Raw genomic sequence first — 23,104 nt, forward strand, 5'->3', positions numbered from 1 at the left:
CAACCTTTTAATACAGGACAAACTTTAATATAGCACTTAGACTTATATACAGCTACACTGTGCTCTATAGCAGGGCTTTTCAACCGGTGGTACCCATATCATCTGTGGTACTTTGCCACGTGGTAGGTGGTACGCGACTATCCTAGAAAAATGTAGTGGGAGTGGGGAATGAGCCAAAGTGACCCAAGCCTGAGGAAGAGGTAGCGGCAGGACTGTCTGGGCGTGGCAGAAGCCCCAGGAACTGGCAGGGCTCCAAATGATTGGCACTTCCAGAAGAAATATGGAGCTGGAGGTGAACTGAAGAAAAAGGGGGAGGGAGAAGAGGAGAGCAGGAAAGGGGAAGGGAAAAAAAGACAACAGGGAAAGAGAAGGAGAGCTCAGCAGGCAGGAAGGAAACAGGGACAGGGAAGAAGCAGCAGCTGTTACTGGAAGAAAAAATCCCTTGGTTCGTTTTCTCCAGCCAGGAGAATGCAATGAGCGCCGATGAAATGAAAAGCCAGCAGATGAGCATGTCGAAAAGGAGGTGGGTTTATTTAGTTCTGGATCAGCTGGCAGCTTGATTGGGTTACCATAAGGATTTTTGTACAGTTTTTACAGCGTTTTGTAATTCAGAGGCTCCTTTGTGTGCTTTGGTTATTGGAATATTTTAGTCTGTATTTTAGGCTAGCAATGAGTCCAAAGTGTTGACTTCTGTAGGTTTAATCCCTTTAAACAAATGTAATTAGTTTTACCCCGTTATCTTGAGTCTGTCTATGGATTTTAGAAAGTTTTCATTGAAGGTAAAGCTTTAGCTTTAAGGCTAAAGCTTTTTGCAATTGCCAGAGCCTTTCAGTCTTAGGTTGCAACATTGTGACACATGACATGCCTGAGGCAGCTTAAAGAAAAAAAATGGAGGTTATGTGTTTCTTTATTGTGTGAGTCTTTCTTGCTTTGCACTTGATTCCTGTGTCTTTAAGGGTGCAGGGAAGGGACATGTATGTGTGTGTGCATTCTTACTACACTGTGGAAAGAGCTCAGAAGGGAGAGAGGAAGAATGGCCGACCAGCTAGCTCAGGAGTCTACAAACTTAGCAACTTTAAGACCTGTGGACTTCAACTCCCAAAATTCCTCAGCCAGCCATGATGGCTGAGGAATTCTGGGAGCTGAAGTCCACAAGTCTTAAAAGGACCAAGTTTGAAAACCCCTGAGCTAGCTGGTAGTGGTGCATATTAATAAACACGGATAAATTCATCATACATTTTTCAGTGCAAAGGGAAAGTGATTCAGCAAAAGAACAGCCACCGAAGAAATTAAAACTAGTACTTTTTTCCTTTTTTTCTACAGTTTGTAATACTTTATTAGACTCATAGAATAAAATAGAAAAATACAAAAGCAAATAGTAGGACACAGTGAGGAGGAAAAAGGGGGGGAAAGTGAGGGGGAGAAGGGAAAAAGAACAATTTCCTCTGTTGCAGCAAAAGGAAGCATTAACATTGAACCTCAACTTTTTACTTTCCCATAATATTATAAACTAGCCATTTCTATAACACCAAATGAATCTAATCAGTAAAACCCAAAATCCCCCCTCTTTTTTTAGTCATCAAGTTTTTGACACCTTGCTAAGCACTAGTGGTACTCAAATATTGTCATGTCCTAAAATGGTACAATCTGAAAAGGTTGAAAAGCCCTGCTCTACAGCTCTGTCTAAGCAGTTTACAGAGTTAGCATATTGCACCCAACAATCTGGGTCCTCATTTTACCAACCTGGGAAGGATGGAAGGCTGAGTCAACCTTGAGCCTGTCAGGACAAACTCCTGGCAGTGGGCAGAGTCAGCCTGCAGTACTGCATTCTAACCACTGTGCCACCAAGGCTCCTTAATATGATTATTTAAGTTTATCTTCCAAGCACCAATGCAGAAGAGATTGATTATTTACTCGATCAAATTCAATTTATAATCAATGGAAATTGCCAGCAAGATATGTTGTGATTGGTGACTAGTTGGAAACTGGAAAGAGGAAAATGTAGTTAGATTGTATGGTTTAGGAAACCAAAATGGAACAAGAGACCATCTTATTAATGTCTGCATTTCTGTGACTTCATAATAACATTATTGTCAAACAACCAAAATCCCTCTATATGTGGACATCCCCAGGTGGAGTACATACAAATAAAATTGACTATATTATTGTTGGAAGGAGGTAAAGGAGCTCAATTATATCACCAAAGACATGGCTGAGTACTAACCGTGGAACATATCAGGAACTGCTCATGTACAAGTTCCAAGTAAAGTTAAAGAAGAAGAAAGCTGCTTAGGTTCCAAATCCAAATCCCAAATCCTCCTTTAAATCCTGAATCTGATTGTTAAAGAACCAAATTATGGAATGAACTCAAGAAATTATTAAGAATGAATGTGAAAAAAGACTTCCCAAAATGAAGAGAAGAAAGCAAACTAGATATCAGAACAACCCATGGAAATTGCCAAGACAAGAAAAGCCAAAACTAAGGGAAACAAACATCTCAGGAACTTAACAAAGAATTTCAGAGAGCTATTAGAAGAGATGAGAAGCAGTATTTAAATAATATTCATAAAGAAATTGAAGATGGAAGCAAATATGGAAAAATAAGTTCTTCAAAAGATCTCTGATCTCTGGAGGTATGCTATGCCAGTGGATAGACAGTAACCAATTCAAAGAAAATCAGAAGATGGAAAGAGTATACTGAAACTTCCCTCAGTAGAAAGATTAATATCCAACATAAAAGATATTCCCTACCTACATATACTGTACCTCTAACACTAAAGGATGAAGTTAGCTCAGTACTCTGATTATCAAGTCAGAAAGCCATATAGGAGTCAAGGTTTTAACCAAGCTATGCCAGCAATCTGAGGAATGACACAGTGATCAACCAATAGGGAGAGGCCAATCTACATTTCATTACCCCCCCCCCCAAAAGACTTATCAGAATGTGCAAACTATCACACACACACAAGAGTAAAATACTCCCGAATCTAGCTATTTATCTGTAATTGATTCAGGGGTTTTTTTTGTTTTTGTTTTTAAAGGGAGACAAGAACATAGGAGAAAAAGAAGATGGAATTGTATTTCCTTGAAGAAAACAAGATAAAAGAATCCTCAGCTGTTTGCTCTACAGAACAGTCACACATCATTGCATGATATCATCCATTCATACCTAAGAAAAATTTGTCACATCCATCATTTTATATATTCTCACTTTATTAAGAGAGCAGAAAAAAATAACTATGATAGAAGCATTTTCATTTCATTCCATTCCGTTCCACTCCCCTCCACTTTCTCTGAAATTTGCTGAAATGTAAGATATTTTAAAGAAAAATGTTCTAATTTTAGGACAACACAAGGAAAATAAATAGTTATGAAACACAAAATGCCCAGCATTCATATCAAATTACAGTCAAACAGCAATTTTTTCTCTATGTTATAAAAATGAGATAACTATTACCTTGCTTCAAGGCCTGGTACAATATCTTCCGTCAGTTCAGTGGAATGTCCAAAGGCATCCTGGACATCTAGAGGAACATTGAATGGATGCCCTATCCGAAATGGAGGATCCAAAATACCTACTGAAAACTTGTGAGGTTTGCCTTCTGAGAAAAATAAAAAAAAAAGTCAACATCTTAGTTGAGACTGGAATTTTTCAGTCACACCATTGATGGCTCTAGTCACTTTTTGCTATCATAATCAACTTTCAATTATAATTTTCTCATATATAAAATGAAGGAGAATTTCTATTATTTGAATTAAAGGCTATTTCTATTTCATTAGGTAAATTTCGTGATGCGTATCTTTAGAAATACAGCAGACCTCCCTAGTGCTACTTACAATCCATTTTTGAAGTTCTGACAGCCCCAGCCCTCCCACAGCCAGGTGACAGTATTTTGGATGCTTGACAACTGGCTTGCATTTATGACCATTTGCAGGGTCCCGTAGTCACATGACTGCAGTTTTCAGCATTCTTTTTTTGCCAGTTTCCAGCATTTACTTCCAATTTTTGCACATTGCATATAATGGATTTTTTTACACAACCATGATGTTTGATTAATGAGAGGCATAAAAATTTTGTAAAATCAGGCATGGTCAGGTGGTGATCCATTTAACAATTATCACAACCTTAATTCTGGAGTCAATTACAGTTGTAAGTTGAAGATTACCTACTGTGCATCTGATTGTATTAAAAAATATGAAATCTAATACAAGTAAACAGGAGATTTGAAAACAGAGTACATCAAATAAATTTGTGTGTCCTTTCATTCTAGAATGTAGTTCATATAACGTTCTGGAATATAAACTGACAGCAAACTGCACTCCTTACTAGCACTGATATTGATACCTAGTTTGGGTAATGAAATGTCTGCAAGAAAACAAGCAAGCTCAGAGAGCACCAAGGACCGCTCATTTTAACCCTGAGCTACAAATATTCTTCTTTATTGGTAAGACGTACCTTTTACATGAAATTCAAATGTTTTAGATGGAAGAGGAAATCCTGCACAAGTGTCTGCATTACTTTCATTCAACACCACTTGCAGATTTAGCGTGTAGGTTCCAAGCTTAGAAATATTTTCTGTATATAATCAGACATAAATGTTAAATTTAAGATATCAAATATTATTCAACTGTGGGATATAGTCAAATAAACAAACAAAAAACCCCACTTACCCATTTTTTTGAACCAGTAAGACCATTTCGCTCCATGACTGATATAACAAAAGAGTTCCTGATTTCCACCAGGAGCTTACAAAAAGAGAGAGACAAACATTTTATATGTTTATATTGTGTATCGCCTGCCTACCTGCCTGCCTGCCTGCCTCTAATCTAAATACAAATTTTTTCCAAATGCATTAGAATTATCTATAATTATCAATAATTACCTATACATTATTTACCTTACCTGCCTCCCAAATATATTAGTATTCCAGTTCATTTTTTTCTCCTATTAACTTTCCCTCAATCTAACATGTTTTAATTTTTGTAACTACATTAATGACATTGTTGTTGTTGTTGTTAATTGCGAAGTCGTGTCCGACCCATCGCGACCCCATGGACAACGTTCCTCCAGGTCTTCCTGTCCTCTACCATCTTCTGGAGTCCATTTAAATTCACACCTACTGCTTCAATGACTCCATTCAGCCATCTCATTCTCTGTCGTCCCCTTCTTCTATTGCCCTCAATCTTTCCCAGCATTAGGCTCTTCTCCAGTGAATCCTTCCTTCTCATTAGGTGGCCAAAGTACTTGAGTTTCAACTTCAGGATCTGCCTTCTAAAGAGCAGTCGGGGTTGATCTCTTCTAGGACTGACCGGTTTGAACGCCTTGCAGTCCAAGGAACTCGCAGGAGTCTTCTCCAGCACCATAGTTCAAAGGCCTCAATTCTTTGGCGCTCAGCCTTTCTTATGGTCCAACTTTCATAGCCATACATTGCAGCTGGGAAAACCATGGCCTGGACTATACGCACTTTTGTTGGCAGGGTGATGTCTCTGCTTTTTAGTATGCTGTCTAGATTTGCCATAGCTTTCCTCCCCAGGAGCAATCATCTTTTAATTTCTTGGCTGCAGTCCCCATCTGAGGTGATCTTGGAGCCCAGAAAAATAAAATCTGTCACTACCTCCATTTCTTCCCCATCTATTTGCCAGGAATTGAGAGGACCGGATGCCATGATTTTGGTTTTCTTAATGTTGAGTTTCAAGCCAACTTTTGCACTCTCCTTCTTCACCCGCATCAAGAGGCTCTTTAGTTCCTCTTCACTTTCTGTGGTATCATCTGCATATCTTAGGTTGTTGATATTTCTCCTGGCAATCTTAATTCCAACTTTTGATTCATCTAGCCCTACTTTTCTCATGAAGCAGAAGTAGATGTTTTTCTGGAACTTCCTAGCTTTCTCCATGATCCAGTGTATGTTGGCAATTTGATCTCTAGTTCCTCTGCCTCTTCGAAATCCTGCCTGTACTTCTGGTAGTTCTCGATCCACATCCTGCTGGAGTCTAGCTTGTAGGATTTTAAGATAACTTTACTAGCATGTGAAATGAGTGCAATGGTGCGATAATTTGAACATTCTTTGACATTGCCTTTCTTTGGAATTGGAATGTAAACTGACCTTTTCCAATCCTGTGGCCACTGTTGAGTTTTCCAAATTTGCAGGCAAATTGAGTGTAGCACTTTTACTGCATCGTCTTTTAAGATTTTGAATAGCTCAGCTGGAATACTGTCACCTCCACTAGCTTTGTTGTTGCTCAGATTTTCTAAGGCCCATTTCACTTCACATTCTAGGATGTCTGGTTCGAGGTCAGTGACCATCTCCTTGTGGTTATCTGGGATGTTAAGCTCATTCTTGTATAGTTCTTCTGTGTAGTTTTGCCATCTCTTCTTAATCTCTTCTGCCTCTGTTAGGTCTCTGCCATTTTGGTCCTTTATCATGCCCATCTTTGCATGAAACCTTCCCTTCATATCTCCAATTTTCTTGAAGAGATTTCTGGTCCTCCCTATCCTGTTGTTTTTTTCTATTTCTTTGCACTGTTCATTTAAGAAGGCATTCTTATCTCTTCTAGCTACTCTCTGGAATTCTGCAATCTTTTTGGGTGTATCTTTCTCTTTCTCCCTTGCCTTTCGCTTCCCTTCTTTCCTCAGCTATTTGCAAAGCTTGTTCAGATAGTCATTTTGCTTTCTTGCATTTCTTTTTCTTTGGGATGGTTTTAGTTGCTACCTCTTGTACAATGTTGCGAACTTCCATCCATAGTTCTTCAGGCACTCTGTCTATCAGATCTAATTTCTTAAATCTATTTGTCACCTCTACTGTATATTCATCAGGAATATGATTTAGTTCATACCTGAGTGGCCTAGTGCTTTTCCCTACTTTTTTCAATTTAAGCCTAAATTTTGCAATGAGAAGCTCATGATCTGAGCCACAGTCAGCTCCTGGTCTTGTTTTTACTGACTGTATAGAGCTTCTCCATCTTTGGCTGCAGAGCACATAGTCAATTTGATTTCTATGTTGACCATCAGGTGATGTCCATGTGTAGAGCCGTCTCTTGGGTTGCTGGAAAAGAGTGTTTGTTATGACCATCGTATTCTCTTGACAAAATTCTATTAGCCTATGCCCTGCTTCATTTTGTACTCCAAGGCCAAACTTGCCTGTTATTCCGGTTATCTTTTGGCTTCCTACCTTAGCATTCCAATCCCCCATGATGATAAGGACATTATTTTTTGGTGTTAATTCTATAAGGTGCTGTAGGGCTTCATAGAACCGGTCAATTTCATCCTCTTCAGCACCAGTGGTTGGGGCATAGATTTGGATATTGTGATATTGAATGGTTTGCCTTGGATTCGAATTGAGATCATTCTGTCATTTTGGGGATTGTATCCCAGTATTGCTTTTCCTATTCTTTTATTGACTATGAAGGCTACTCCATTTCTTCTGAGGATTCTTGCCCACAGTAGTATACCTGATGGTCCTCTGAGTTAAATTCACCCATTCCTGTCCATTTTAGTTCGCTGATTCCTAAGATGTCGATGTTCAATCTTGTCATCTCTTTTTTGACTACGTCTAGCTTGCCTTGATTCATGGATCTTACATTCCAGGTTCCTATGGAGAAAAAATCTTTACAGCATCGGACTTTCCTTTCACCACCAGATATATCCACAGCTGAGCGTCCTTTTGGCTTTGGCCCAGTCGCTTCATTCTTTCTGGCGCTACTAGTACTAGACCTCTGCTCTTCCCCAGTAGCATATTGGACACCTTCCGACCTGAGGGGCTCATCTTCCAGCGTCATATCTTTTTGCCTTTTAGTACTGTCCATGGGGTTTTCATGGCAAAGATACTGGAGTGGTTTGCCATTTCCTTCTCCAGTGGATCACATTTTGTCAGAACTCTCTGCTATAACCTGTCCGTCTTGGGTGGCCCTGCACGGCATAGCTTATAGCTTCATTGAGTTATGCAAGCTCCTTCGCCACGACAAGGCAGTAATTCATAAAGGGGATTAATGACATTAGTACATTCCTTATTTCATTCCAATATAGCTGGTTTAAAATACAAAAGAAAAAAAATTCAGTACCAAATTGTAAAAGTAATTTACAATTTATTTTAATATATAGGTAGAAATTATAATAGTGCTGAATGAATGGAATTTATGACTGGCCCTCAAAGTTGTGGCCATTGCACTAGCCCTGCAGTCGTGTGATCAAAATTTGGGCAACTGGCACCCTGCTTTCATTCACAATTGAAAGGTGAGCTTCAATTTCCCCCCCACACACACACACATCTACCCCATCTATGCTATTTGGCCGCCTTGCACTTCGCTGTCTCTGGCCAAGCATACGTTGCCAACAGCAGGAGAAAGAAGATGGAGGTCAGTTGGGGATAGTCGATGCAACAGGGGTAGTGGCATGTAGGGTAGTGGGTCCAGGGCAGCAGGGGTGGTAGAGTGCAGGGTGGCCAAAAGAGCATATATGGGGAGATAGACAGGTGGGGGGGGAGTTGAAATGGAAGTAAGCATAGCAGGGTACGAGAAACATATATTCCTGGCCTAACCGCACAGTCCTGACTTAACAACTGTAACCAGGAGTACTGAAACTGCTATTGCTAAGCGGTGGAGTCTTGTTATGTTTTGTCTAAGGACCATATCACTTAGTAACAAAAATTCTAGTCCTGATCAAGGTTGTTAAGCAAGATTATCTGTAAGTTGGCTGAAATAAAACCAATTCAAACATTTAACGATGGAAAATGTAACCTATTTTCATTTAAGAATTAAAATAACAATTTTTTTTCTTAAAGTGCATTAAAAAGCAGCCATAGATTAATATTATTTTAGGAGAGAACTCTACTGAATAGATAACGTAACAGTGAAAGTCTTTTCTGTAGCATTTGTTAGTGTTTACAAAGTTTCTGATATTTCTTCAAGCATGGGCTTGTTCCTATAAGGATAAACTGTTTTTCAGTTCAGTTTTTTTTAATCTGGGACATTTTTTTTTAAATTTAAAACATTTTTCTGGGGTAAGCTTTTACTTGCAAATAAGGAAGGGAAGGCAGGAACTAAAAACCAATGTGCAAAAAGAGAGGAAATGATATCAAAATGCTAATGAAGAAACAACCTTGTCTGGCACGATACATGAAGGTAGTATAAAAGGCAAACTCTTAACACTCATTTTCAAATTATCATTACTTTGACAGCACAATATTATATGAAATCATAAAAACATTCAAGATTTTTTTTAGATTTTTTTATTCTGCTTTTATTACTTTTATAAATAATTCAAGGCAGTAAACTCTTTTCTCCTCCTATTTTCCCCACAATAACAACCCTGTGAGGTAAGCTGGGGTGAGAGTGAGGGACTGGTCCAGTCACCTAGCTCAGAGGCCTCCAACCTTTTGGGCACCAGGGACCGGTTCTGTGGAGAGATGTTTTTCTGCAGGCTGGAGGGTGCCTGGTTTTGTGTGCTGCCTGCATCCCGCGGATGGGGCTTTGCTTGTTTGTGTGGACTGGTTGCTGGCATGCCATGGCCTGGTACTGGTCCATGGACCGGGGACTGGGGTTCCCTGATCTAGCTTTCATGCCTAAAGCAGGAATTAGAACTCAGTTTTTCAGTTTCTAGCCTGGTACCTTAACCACCAATTCTAAACTAATGTGTATTCATGATGTCAAGAATATAAGATAAAACAGTGACACCATTCACATATTTATTAGCCACAACCTTATAAAAATTACTTGGAGTTGCTATGCATAAGCAAAGCAGTTACCACTTGTAAAATATGTTTATGCATATAGTTAGAACTTTTGTTTTCATAAAATATTGGCAAGTTTATAATTATAAAAAATCCACTTATTGAGACTTTGTGATAACCTTGATCCTTGTATGGTTGTGGGCTAAATTTCTTGAAACGATATATATTATACATGGCTGAAGGCAAGAAACTTGTAAAAACCTATCAAAGAAATACACTGCATAAGAGACTGTTATGCAAAATACAAAACGTTACACAAATTAATATGTATATTTGCCTTCTTTTTTCAATTTTAACTATTTAAATCTGTTTGATGACTAACAGAAGAATCTATCCATGTAAATATGGTTAAACATAAATTACTACTTAACTCTTAATTTCCCCCCTTTTTAAAGGCAAAATTGTAATGCCACGTAAAATGTACTGCAATTTTTGTCTTCAAAAAATGGAAATGGAAATGAATACAAGTAGTACTAGGCTTACAACTATTCATTTAGTAACTATTTGAAGTTACAACAGCACTGAAAAACGTATGACTGTTTTTCACACTTATAAATGTTGTAGCAACCCCATGGCTACATGATCAAAATTTGGATGCTTGGCAATAGGCTCATATTTATGACAGCTGTTTCCTGGGTCATGTGATCACCTTTTGTGACCTTCTGATAAGCAAAGTCAATGGGGAAACCAAATTCACTTAACAACCATGTAATTAACTTAACAACTGCAGTGATTCACTTAACAATGTTGGCAAGAAAGGTCATAAAATTTGGTAAAACTCACTTAACAACTGTCTCATTTAGCAACAGAGATTTTGGGCTCGATTGTGGTCATACATCGAGGACTATCTGTATTTGTATATTATACCTGCATGTTGTTCATTATATTAAAATTCTAAATCCCGCAAAATTTCTAAAACATATTCATTATTATTTATTTATTCCATTTATATGGCCAATACATGTAACTCTGGGTGGGAGTTGGGCTGCCACATACTGTACATACCTAAATAAATAAGTGATCAAAATTCAAAATGTTTTGCACTTTACATTTACTGTTGTAGCATAGTGGCAACAATTTGAGCATCTTATTTTAATATATATTAATCCATTAAAATAATGTAGGAAAAATATAACTTGCATGCTTACAGTGCAAAATAAGCTTAAGTTGTACAAGTAATTTCTTTGATCCATGACTTGGTCCTGGAAGTTTTTGCATAGCCTCGCCTTTTTTATTCAGTATTTCAACTTTTAAAGCTCCTTAGGAAAAAAGAAAGCAACCAACATTCATGAAAAACAAATAAATTGAATCAGGTTTTAAATTACTAACTGAAATAACAAGCAATCCACATATTTATGAGAAACAAGTTGAAATTAAGCTATCTCTGAAATTAATACTAACCTATTTTAAATCCTGCACACTTAGTCTCATTTGGTAATAATTCATCTCCTTCAGGCCATGTTATTGACAAACTGTTAGGAAATCTAGCAAGAAAAGAAGTGTTAAAAATCACTTTGGTGAAATAGTTACATAAATGGCATAAATAAATAAATAAAGTAAAACACAGAGGAATTAAATTAACAAGACAATAAAAATGCATCTAACTACTTAGGTAATTTTCTTTAAAAAAATATAAACAATATAGTAATTTGTTCAGCCACTGCAGGCTATAGCAGTGTGTCAGCTCCAGGTGATCTCAAATAGACTAAAAGTGAGTTAATGATTGGATAAGAAGGGACTGGGAAAATCTCAGGGTTACAGATAAGACTGGGAAGTTGAAAAAAATCTGTTAGAAAACAATGGTAAACTTATCTTTTATAGTCAAACAATGCTAATCGTCATGTCTGTATAGTCACAAGGAATCAAGCTTGACTCAATGGAGTCTTTAGTTTAATATGTATTATTTAATTATTAATATTAACCTATTACTGATTGCATAAAATCTTAGCAAGAACTATCGACCAACATTCAAGAAAATGTCATGTAAAGTGGTGCTTGCTTCAACAAATGAAAAGTGCACCACATGAGAGAAAATTTTCTCTCTCAAGAATATTATTTCAGATATAATCAAACTATGCAGCTTGTCAGTTTTTGATGAATCTGTTGGAATATTCATGAACAGGAAGAGTCATGTGGTAACTCAGTCAGCCAATGTGAAGAAAGTGCTACTGAGTCTGTGCAAAAAGAGTATTGAGTTAGGAGCTGGATTTCCAGTCTCATGTCTGTCTCTGGTCTGTCTCTATAAGAAGTCTTCAATTAAGCTATGTTGCTGTAAAGAAGAATGGTATTGTAAATATTTTTATATAAATATAAAGTTATTTGAATCAGCTAAATGCAGTCAACTGTGAGAGCTTCTGATTTATTTTTCACCAATAGAGAAAATTAAAAATCTCTAACAGAATCAATTTTTAACATAATGTTTAATTGGGTGACAGGCTAATATTTTTATTTGTGTTTACTTTTTTTTCCAAAATGACAACATTATTTATTAGCTATAGAAACTTACCGAGACATTTCTTCTTTAATATATTTTTTCACTTCTGCTTCTGACACCGAACGATCAAGTTTGCATATTGGAATGATCTTTATTTCATTGTACAATGCTTGAGGCTCCTGAAAATTAATATATTTATAGGGAAGTAGAAAATTACCAATATCTACATATATTTATTCATATCTTTTCTTATGAAGACTTTGAAATTTGAACATATCTAAGTAAACTATTATATTCCCCTGTAATTAAATGCAATAACAAATTATAGCATAATTTTTAAAATTCCCATTTTTAACTATTTGTCGTAGAAATTAAAACTACTAAGTCAATTTATTAGTGTATTTTCTAATAAATATTTACAGATTAAAACACTATGTATTAACTGGGGAGACATTTTTAAAGTACTAATTTTATCTCACAACTTATTTATGATTATAAATTTTATATTGTCTCTTTAAGAATTGATTAAAATAATAAGCAATAAAAATAACAAATATTTATCATGGCAAGCACTAAGCACCATTTTGCTATCAAGTAACATTTTTCTCTCTCACAAGAATTAGTTTTTAAAAAGCTGCTTGTTATAGGTATGTACTACTTAAAGATCAGATATTTTCGGAGTTATTTTATTTTGTGAAAATTTAATCTACAAACACTCCTCTTCCTTATATTTTTTCAAGTTTCTCTTCATAAATATCGTTTTTTGTTAAGTTTTGGATTATACCTGGCAACAATTTTATTGAAACTAACTCATTATTAGATAATATTACTGAAATAAATCTTCCCTTGTTTACCGTTTCTTCCACCTGCACCTTCTCCTGTACAGGTAGTCTTCAACTTTGATCATAACTGAGCCCAGAATTAGGGTAATAAGTTTTTTGCCGACATAAGTTGAGCCACCCACATGATCAGAAGTAATTTTCCAGCCTTTCCATTGCAGGAATCACATGACTATGAGATGCTAGCTAGATGCCAAATGCCTGAATTTTAATCACACGACCAGAGAGATGCTGCCAGCCATAAGAATGGGGACAGTTATGTAAAAGTACTTTTTCAGTGCTGGCATAATCTCTAGCAATTGCTAAACAAGGCAGTTAATTGGTAAGGAAAGACTACCTGTAATTTTAGTTTCTTCAATACTTGTACCATACAATTCCATATTGATTCTAGTATAATACACTACAAAAAGTTGTGGCATTTTAGAATTGGAGTAGATAAATGTATGGTGAAAAAGGCTATGGATTCATGATGGCTAGTCTTTATAACAGAGGCATTTATTTTTTAATATAGTTGCTTGGAAGTGGATAAGTGGAAATCCATGGGAATAGAATTCTGGATTACATAAACCAGGGGTTCTCAAACCTGGCCATTTTAAGACTTATGGACTTCAACTCCCAGAATTCTGGGAGTTTGAGGACCCCTGACATAAACTTTGATCCAATTCAGTACAGTTCTTACATTACATTTTTTCTATTCAGGCTTGAATCAAACATATAACTGGATTAATTTAAAACTTGAAGCTATTTACTTACCAAAGCTATCTGAACATCTCCACCAGTAGCATAGACATCTCCATCATGATCTCCATACAGATAAAAATGTTGAATTCTTCCATGATACACAGGAGTTTTTTTAACTGATCTCACCTAACACATAAATAGCATTTACTTTTTACATAAAAATTTAACTTAATCCTAAAAATAATTTCTATAGTGTTACAATTTGTAAAAATATCTAACTTTGTCATAAATGTAAATAACAAATAAAAAGATTAATTATTATACTTTGGTTTACGATAACTTTTCAGCAATAATGTTTGGCAAAAATATTTTCTAATACAGTTCATAAAGTCTCTTCTTGGGCAATAATACAAAGCACAGTTTGCTAGGGAGCAAATAGCTTTAACAATAAGGAGTTATAACTAATTGCTGTATTTATTCTTATTGTAATGGTTAGAAATGGGATTGTTTCCAAAGAAAAAAGAAAAAAAATTCCATTTCAGATAGTCTTAGGATTTTCTTTCCAGGATTTACAGGGTTTAAAAGTTTGTGAACAATTTTCTGCATGTATATGACTAAAAACATGATCTGTTCCCCAAACAAATCCTTAAATTAAATAAAAAGAACTCAGTTAAATAAACAAAACTGAAACAAAAGTTTTGGTTTTAGTACAGTTTTTAATTATATTTTAATCTGTGTATTTTTTAATTTTTTAAATTATATTTCACTTGATTTATAACTTGTAAGCCACCCAGAACCATCTTGCAGGGGAGATGCACAGCATAAAAAATAAGTAAATAAAATGAATAAAAAATATCACACTTGAATTGCTAAGTAAAGGGCCAGTTTCTAACAATTTTTTTATTTAGAAGTCTTCTAAGATCCACGTAGACATTTTCCAAACTAATTATGGTAGAAATAGCTACATCTCAGTTGTCTGGTATGCGCTTATCTTGCAAGGAATAACTAGTGGGAAATACACTGCGGAAAATGGTAGAAAGCCAGGCAAATGTAAATAATAACCTCATTATCACGTCTTCACATAACTAGACAACTTACAGTCACTATTAAAGCTATTTTATGAATATATAAATCTTGTAATGGCAACACTTTTTTAAAAGCACCAATGATATTTTCCAAAGCACCTGAAGGCAGGACAAGAAGCAACGGGTGGAAACTAACCAAAGAGAGAAGCAACCTAGAACTAAAGAGAAACTTCCTGACAGTTAGAACAATTAACCAGACTTCCGGTGGTGACATCAGGGCGGTACAGAGGTAAGGAGACAATCTCTGTCACCTATCTCCGATTTTTCCACGTTTGGAGACCCTTTGGGGGCACGGGGAAGTCTGGAGGACAGCACGTGAGAAAGGGGGATGCCGGAGGAATAAAGAGGCGAAAGGCGATCACCCATTAGGACAAAGGAAACCTCCTAAATTCAACGTGGAAACTTCTGCCATTAGCGGATGGCAGATCTGAGGCCCTGATAAAGCCACAGATGATGTGGAAGTAAGAAGAATTCTAACAGACTGTGCTAAGTAGTAAGCTGTAATAGCCTATAATATTTCTAATAGAAAAGAATAAGAGGAGAGTCTAACAAGATTTAAGTGTCTATTAGGACAGGCGTTGAAAGGAAGCTCAATCAGTGAGGGAATCCTCAACGCAAGCGGCGACCCAGCGGGGGAGCTGTGAGTCAACAGATCTAAAGAACCAGAAGATTAAATAATAGAAGGAAGACACAAAGAAAGATAGTGTATTAAATCTGTGAGCACAGAAGACGGAGAGGTTTGAGGAAGAAGCTGGGAGCTGAGAGATCATGACAAAGTTGAAGCTGGTAGAGCCTGTGGATCGAGAGAACTGGATAGAGAAGATTGTGAGTTGAAAGAAAATGGTGGTTTAGAAAGAACGAAGGTGCGATTGAAAAGCGGTTGGAGAAAAAACTTGAGACAAACCTGAAGGCTGTGAAGATCGGGAACTCAAATAAGGTGCGGCCAATTATGGAAAATCGTGGTCTGCTGTAAAAATCCGAAGGTGGAAAGAGAGATTGAGAGGACACGATAGCAAAGGAAAGTGAAAAGAATAGACTGAGGTTGGAAGGAAAACCTGGAGCTTGAGAGATTCCACTCAAAAGAAACAAGGAAGGAGATGAGAGTGAAGGAGCGGAGCGACGATTGGAGAAAAGCGACAGGAGACAAAGCTGAAAAAGATGGGCTGACGCTGAGAAAGACAAGGCTGGAAAAAAGATTTATAGCTTGACAGGAACGGCGTTTCTAATTAAGACGAGCGTGAACGGAAGGGAAGAAGACGACAGAAGACAATGTTGGGAGTATCAGGAGAGTAGACGAGGTTTGAGAAGAGATAAAAATGGACTATATAATTGTGAAAAATTGTTGGTTAAATAAGTAAGAAAGAATAAGAAAGTGAAGGAAGTTGGAGGAGGTAGAGAGAGGAAAGTTCAGAGAAGTTGAGGAAAGAGAAGCTTAAAATTAAAATAAAAGTTAATTAAGTTTTTGGTCAATTAAAGGAATACTTAGAACTCTAGAGAAGCAGGAGATAATTATGGCAACATTGAGGACAGGAAAAAAAACGGTATCAAGCTTAACATTGACACCTTCATCCCCACCTGGCCAAGATCAATAGAAGGACTGTTTGGCACAGATAAACAAAATGTAATAGCTAATATGCAAACTATGCAATCAACACTCCTCATTATCCAAGAAACAATGTTAAAAATGCAAGAGACAATATCAAAAAATCATGTGGAAATGAGAGGCGATATAAATAAATTGGACAATAGAGTTGAAATGATACAACAAACGATGGAGAAAAATGAAGCAAGAATTCAATCAGTAGAAGTGAGGTTAGATAATGTTGTGAAAAAAGTTGACATATTAGACACAGAAATGATAGCCTCTAATAAAAAAATGGAGGAAGCAATTATTTATTTGGAAATGGGCAAGTCGGAATTTTACCTACGCTTCCAAAATGTGATAGAGGAGCAGGAAGAAGATCTGGGAGATATTATGGCAGATTTGATTTCTGATGCGTTGTAAAGGGACAAACAAGAAATTCTAACGGAGATAGATGAACCATATAGAATTCAGACAAATTATGCTAGATGTAATAGACTCCCATGAGAGGTATACATTAGGTTTGCCAGAAAAAGGGTGACAGATATAATTTATAAAATTACAAGGGAAGAGCCAATGATCTATAAAGGTGTAGAAATACAAACTTTAAAACAGATACCGAAAAGGATAAGAGATCAAAGAAGGGATTATAGATTCCTCAGTTCCTATTTAATAAAAAAAAAGTATACCCTTTAGATGGTTAATTCCGGAAGGAATGTTGATAACATGGAGAGAGAGGAAGATTAAAATAGATAATCTAGAGAAAGCCCGGGAATTTTTTGATCAATTGGAAGGAACTGAGGTAGAGAACAGTAGGAAGGAAGAATTGGAATCCAAAAGCCAGGAAGACCAACAACAAGAAGTTAGGGAAAGAGAACAGAAAGTAAGGGAGAAAACGGACAGAGGAAGGAGAAAGGAACAGGCCCTAGAACAGTGGTTCTCAACCTTTTTAATGCCACGACCCCCAACTGATCATAAGTTGAGGACTATTCAACTGGTCGTAAATCGAGGACTACTCAACTGGTGCAGCACCGTTTGCAGAATGGGACTTTTGGCGGGCTCAGCAGGGCAGAGACAGCCTGGACAATTCCTATTGGCTTTTGAAAGCCAATAGAATTAGACTCTATTCAAGAGAGTCTATTCTATTGGTTTTCAAAAGCCAATAGAATAAAAGGGAGTAGCACAGCTAAGGAAAAGGGGGAAAAAAATGTTGGACTGTGTTGTTTGGCGACCCCCGTGAAATGGTCGTTCGACCCCAAATGGGGTCCCGACCCACAGGTTGAGAACCACTGCCCTAGAACAAGACAAGCTCACAAATAAAACACACAAGTAGAAAATAGAAAAGGAAATTAGGTTATTATCTATTAATATTAATGGATTAAATGCACCAGTAAAGAGAAAACAAATATTAACAAAGCTAGCCAAACAATACATAGACATTGTCTGCTTACAAGAAGTACATATTAAACAGCAACATAGGAAATATTTAGAGCAGTGGTTCTCAACCTGTGGGTCGAGACCCCATTTGGGATCGAACGACCATTTCACGGGGGTCGCCAAACAAGGCTGTCCGCCATTTTTTCCCCCTTTTCTTTGGCCACGCCCTTGGCACCCGGTGATGTATAAGTGGTTGGGGGTCACCACAACATGGGGAACTGTATTATGGGGTCGCAGCATTAGAAAGGTTGAGAACCACTGATTTAGAGTTTCCCAAATTAGGATCACTATATACAGTATTAGCTGAACAAAAGCAAAGAGGAATAGCAGTTTATATTAAAAAAGAGATAAATGCAAACTTAAAATATCAAGATACAGATGGAAGGGTATTGATAATAGAAATACAAAGTGAACAGAAAACCTGGTTATTAGTAAGTAATATATGCACCGAATGAGAACCAATACGATTTTTATTATAAATTACATGAGAAATTGATAGAATTGGGTCATTTAAATATTTGTATTGTGGGTGATTATAATGCGGTGGTGGATGCAAAAAAAAGATTACATTAGTGGTAAGAAAAATAAAAAGAAAATATTACCAAAGCCCTTCTTTGATCTGGCACATGAACTTAATCTATCGGATCAGTGGAGAAAGAGAAATCAAGGGAAAAAAGGATATACATTCTTTTCAAACCCACATAAGTCATGGTCTCTAATACATATGGTATGGGCAAATGAAGAATTGGGACAGGATATAGAGACTATAGAAATAAAACCAAATGTATGGGCAGATCATAATCTGTTGGAAATAGTTTGGAAAGGTCGTAAAAAAGTAAGAAAAAGATGGGTAATGAATTCTTATATTTTGAAGGAAAAAGAATTTATTGTACAGACTAAAAGGGAAATGGATTACTTCTTTAAAGAAAATACAAAAGAACAAATATTGGTACAAATTATTTGGGACACAGCGAAGGCGTATTTAAGGGGACTAGCAATAGCTTATATAGCAAGGAAAAATAGGGAGAAAAGACAAATGCAAAACATGCTACAGGAAGAGATTAAAAAAATTGAATCCAAACTACAAAAAGAGCCCCAGGATGAATCGATTAAAGTGGGAATGGCATTAGCTAAACATAAATTAAATGTGATGGAGCAAGAAGAAAGAGTTAAAGAATTGAAATTGGCGAAACAAAATTTTTTTGAACATGCAAATAAACCTGGGAGATGGCTCTGTTACAAACTAAAAAAAAGAGAAAGAGGGAAAAATAATTCAGGAATGTTATGATAGAAATGGAGAGTTACAATATAAAATGGACAAAAAGAAAGAAGTAATTCAAACCTATTTTGAGTCATTATATAAAAAAGATGAAATAGACGGGGAAAAGATTAAACAATATTTGACAGTTAATGGTCTGCCAGAATTAAAAGAAGGACAAAGAGACGTACTGAATGGGAAAATAACAGCTGTGGAATTAAAAAGGGCGGTGCAAAAACAAAAAAAATAATAAGACCGCAGGACCGGATGGTCTTCCGGGGGAGCTATATAAAACCTTCCACGAAGATTTTGAAAAGATATTACTAGAGGTGTATAATGATGTGTTGGAGAAATCTAATCTACCAGACTCCTGGATAGATGCCATCATATCTCTTATCCCAAAAGAAGGCACAGACCCCAAACAGATTAAAAACTATAGACCAATCTCGCTGCTAAATATGGATTACAAAATTTTTACTAATATAATGGCTGAAAGATTAAAGTTAATTTTACAAAATATAATACATCCAGACCAAAATGGTTTTTTACCCCAAAGACAAATCAGAAACAATATTAGAACAGTGTTAAATGTCCTAGAGTATTATGAAATACACCTAGAAAACAGGCAGCTTTGATTTTTTTAGACACACAGAAAGTATTTGATAGCCTCAATTGGCAATTTATGTTCCAACAGATTGAGGATATGAAATTTGGTGAGAAATTTAGTAACATAATAAAGGCAATATATAGAACACAGAGAGCTAGTGTGATAATTAATGGAGAGAATACAAAAAGTTTTGAAATAAACAAAGGGGTAAGACAGGGATGCCCAATTTCACCTTTACTTTTTATTTTGACTGTTGAAGTATTATTAGTTCAAATTAGAGCGAATAAAGAAATAAAAGGGATACAGGTCAAAGCAGAAGAATATAAGTTACAGGCATTCGCTGATGACCTGGTTTTCTTCATTGAGGAACCTATAGAGGAAATATGCTTATGGGTGAAATAGAAAAATTTGGAATAGTGGCAGGATTAAAAATTAACAGAGAAAAGACTAAAATGTTAGCAAAAAATTTAACCGATAAACAAAAAAAGAAATTGGAAGAGAATTTGGAATTACAAGTAGCGAAAAAGATTAAATATTTAGGAATTTGGATAACCTCAAGGTGTTCCTCAATAAAAGAAGACAATTATACAAAATTGATACTAAAAATGAAACAAGAGCTTGAGACAATTATCATTATTAGGCAGAATCGCATTGACTAAAATGAATATACTACCAAGATTATTGTATTTATTTCAAACAATTCCAATAAAATTAGAGAAAACTTTTTTTAAAGAATTGGATAAAATAATAAATAAATTTATTTGGGCAGGCAAAAAAGCTAGGATAAATACCAAAACTACAAGACAGTAAGATTTCCCATTCTCTAAATGGGAAATCTATTATTATGCAGCAGGGTTATTATGGATTAAAGACTGGATAAACTTGTATAATGAAAGGACACTAATGATTGAAGGACATGATCTACAGGCTGGTTGGCATGCATTTCTATGGGGGAGACAGAAGAAAACATCAACATATTTCCAGCAACATCAGATAAAAGGAGCATTGATCGGGATATAGGGAAAAATAAAAAAAAAGACAATATGGGAAAATTCCAAATTGGTTTTCGCCGATGGGAGGCAGTGATTCATCCCAATACATTAGAAAAAAAAAGATGATTAGGTATAAAGAATTGCTGGATAACCAAGGAAATCTCAAGTCAAGAGAAGAGTTGGAGGAACAAAGAATACCCATAGATTGGTGGCCGTATTTACAAATTCAATCTAGATATAATAGGGATAGGCAAGAACATGGAATTAGTCAGACCCCACATCAACTTGATAAAATTCTAACAAGTAAGGAAGGAAAACTATTATCAAAAATTTATAAATACTTAGTAGAGATAGAGTTAGAGGAAGAAATAGTGAAGGGGCCAATGATAGCGTGGGCACGAAATGTGGAGCGAAATATAAATTTAGAGGAATAGGAAAGATTATGGAACATAAATTGCAAATTGACGCTATCAACTGCATACAGAGAGAATCAATATAAAATGATTTACAGATGGCATTTAACACTGGCGAGATTGGCCAAAATGTATAAAAACATAGACCCGAAGTGTTGGAAATGTAAAATCAGAGAAGGAACATTTTATCATATGTGGTGGCTGTGCCCCAAAGCAAAAAATTATTGGGAACGAATAAGGGATTGGATACAGGAGATAACTGAGATACAAATGGATTTTAAACTAGAATTATTTCTTTTGGGCATAATAAATTTAAAGATGGAAAAACAACTCCAACACATCATTATACACATATTGACTGCAGCTCATATAGCATATGCTCAATGTTGGAAGAGTGAAAACATACCCACAAATGATATGATTATGTACAAAATCTTGGAATGCGCAGAAATGAACAAACTTACATTAGAATTAAAAAACAAGGAGGCGACAGAATTTTATGAAATTTGGAATAAATGTTATAATTGGCTAGAACAGAGAAAGAAAAAGACACAATTATTGATGTACATAAAATGTAAATAAGATGTAAAGAATGCTTAAAATGTATAGTATTGTTCTGTTAAAAGAAAAGATTTATGTTTATGTATTTTAAGTTTGTTTTGGTGTATGGTGAAAAATAAAAAAAATTAAGAAAAAAAAGAACAATTAACCAGTGGAACAACCTGCCTCCAGAAGTGGTGAATGCGCCAACACTGGAAGTTTTAAAGAAGAAATTGGACAGCCATTTGGCTGAAATGGTATAGGGTTTCCTGCCTGAGCAGGGGGTTGGACTAGATGACCTCCAAGGTCCCTTCCAACTTTATTATTATTATTATATGCTCTCAAAAATCTTAATGTGTTCACTAGCTGAAAAAAAGGAAGTTAATATCTAAGATATTATTTCCATCCATGTAGCAAACTTTATCAATTTAAGAAATGATCTAACTTTTTTAACCAACAAAGAAAATATAGTTTTATTTATATTAGGTTATATAGAATTCACAGCCCATCAAATATACATACATTAAGCAATCTTTTCAAAAGTAATTAACTTACCAAATGTCCAGCTTTATATATATTTCCATCCCATTCAATTGCCGAATATTTAGCCCAAGGACTCTTTCTTTTAGAGCTCTGATCAGCACGTGTAACTATTTCTTTAAACTCAGTAAATTTGATTTGTTTATCATGTTTTTCATGGCAATTCTTGAGCCAATTTGTAAATTCTCTATCAATTTGCATTCTCTGTTCCTGTGGAAAGTTATGTATATGTATTACATGTACAGTTTTTTCAGTTATTGAATGATTATTGTTGAACAAAGCTTATTCTTCTTGCGTTATTTGTTGTAGCCTAAAATAACTGATGGATAATTTCCCAATGTATTATCTTAAAAGCCATACTTATCATTGTAATCCTGTTTTAAAAAGGTGGTCAGGACAATAAAACTAAAGAGGCAGTGACATGTCCATTGTGTCGGATTAGGAATTTTGATTTATATTCCCTCGTATCCATACAGGTGGTCCTCAACTTACAGTAGTTTGTTTAGTGACCATTCAAAGTTACAATGCCATGGAAAAAAGTCACTTAGGACTGTTTTCCACACTTCACTGTTGCAATATCCCCATGATCACATGATCAAAATTCAGATGCTTGACAACTGACTCATATTTATGATGGTTGCAGTGTCCGAGGAACATGTGATCATCTTTTGCGATCTTCTGACAAGCAAAGTCAATGGGGAAGTCTGATTCACTTTACAGCCATGTTACTAACTTAACAACTGCAGTGATTCATTTAACAAGTGTGGCAAGAAAGGTCAAAAAAAGGGGCAAAATTCACTTAACAACTATCTCGCATAGCAACAGGAATTTTGGATTTAATTGTGGTTGTAAGCCAAGGATTACCTGTACTAGTATTCCAAGTCTCAGAAATCATTGCAACCCTCTTTTTTTACACTCTACTCTTTTATATATATTTATAAAACATTAATGGAAGAGCATTCATCACTCAA

The 23,104-nt window shown here is 35.8% G+C and overlaps 1 protein-coding gene across 4 annotated transcripts in view; it reads right to left on the minus strand.

Moving 5' to 3' along the window:
- SMCHD1 (structural maintenance of chromosomes flexible hinge domain containing 1) overlaps positions 1-23,104 on the minus strand; it is a 92,414-nt gene that overhangs the window by 49,075 nt on the left and 20,235 nt on the right. For all 4 annotated transcript variants that reach the window (XM_039351032.1, XM_039351030.1, XM_039351031.1 and 1 more), the window contains exons 13-20: positions 22,149-22,343; positions 13,752-13,865; positions 12,232-12,338; positions 11,127-11,209; positions 10,874-10,984; positions 4,672-4,746; positions 4,457-4,576; positions 3,458-3,602 (exon numbers count right to left, since the gene is read on the minus strand). In XM_039351032.1, the coding sequence (XP_039206966.1) occupies positions 3,458-3,602; positions 4,457-4,576; positions 4,672-4,746; positions 10,874-10,984; positions 11,127-11,209; positions 12,232-12,338; positions 13,752-13,865; positions 22,149-22,343 (950 nt within the window). The remainder of the gene's footprint in view (positions 1-3,457; positions 3,603-4,456; positions 4,577-4,671; positions 4,747-10,873; positions 10,985-11,126; positions 11,210-12,231; positions 12,339-13,751; positions 13,866-22,148; positions 22,344-23,104) is intronic.

This window comes from Crotalus tigris, unplaced genomic scaffold (assembly GCF_016545835.1).
Source record: "Crotalus tigris isolate CLP2741 ecotype Arizona unplaced genomic scaffold, ASM1654583v1 scf7180000018368.3068619, whole genome shotgun sequence".
Lineage (NCBI taxonomy): Eukaryota > Metazoa > Chordata > Lepidosauria > Squamata > Viperidae > Crotalus > Crotalus tigris.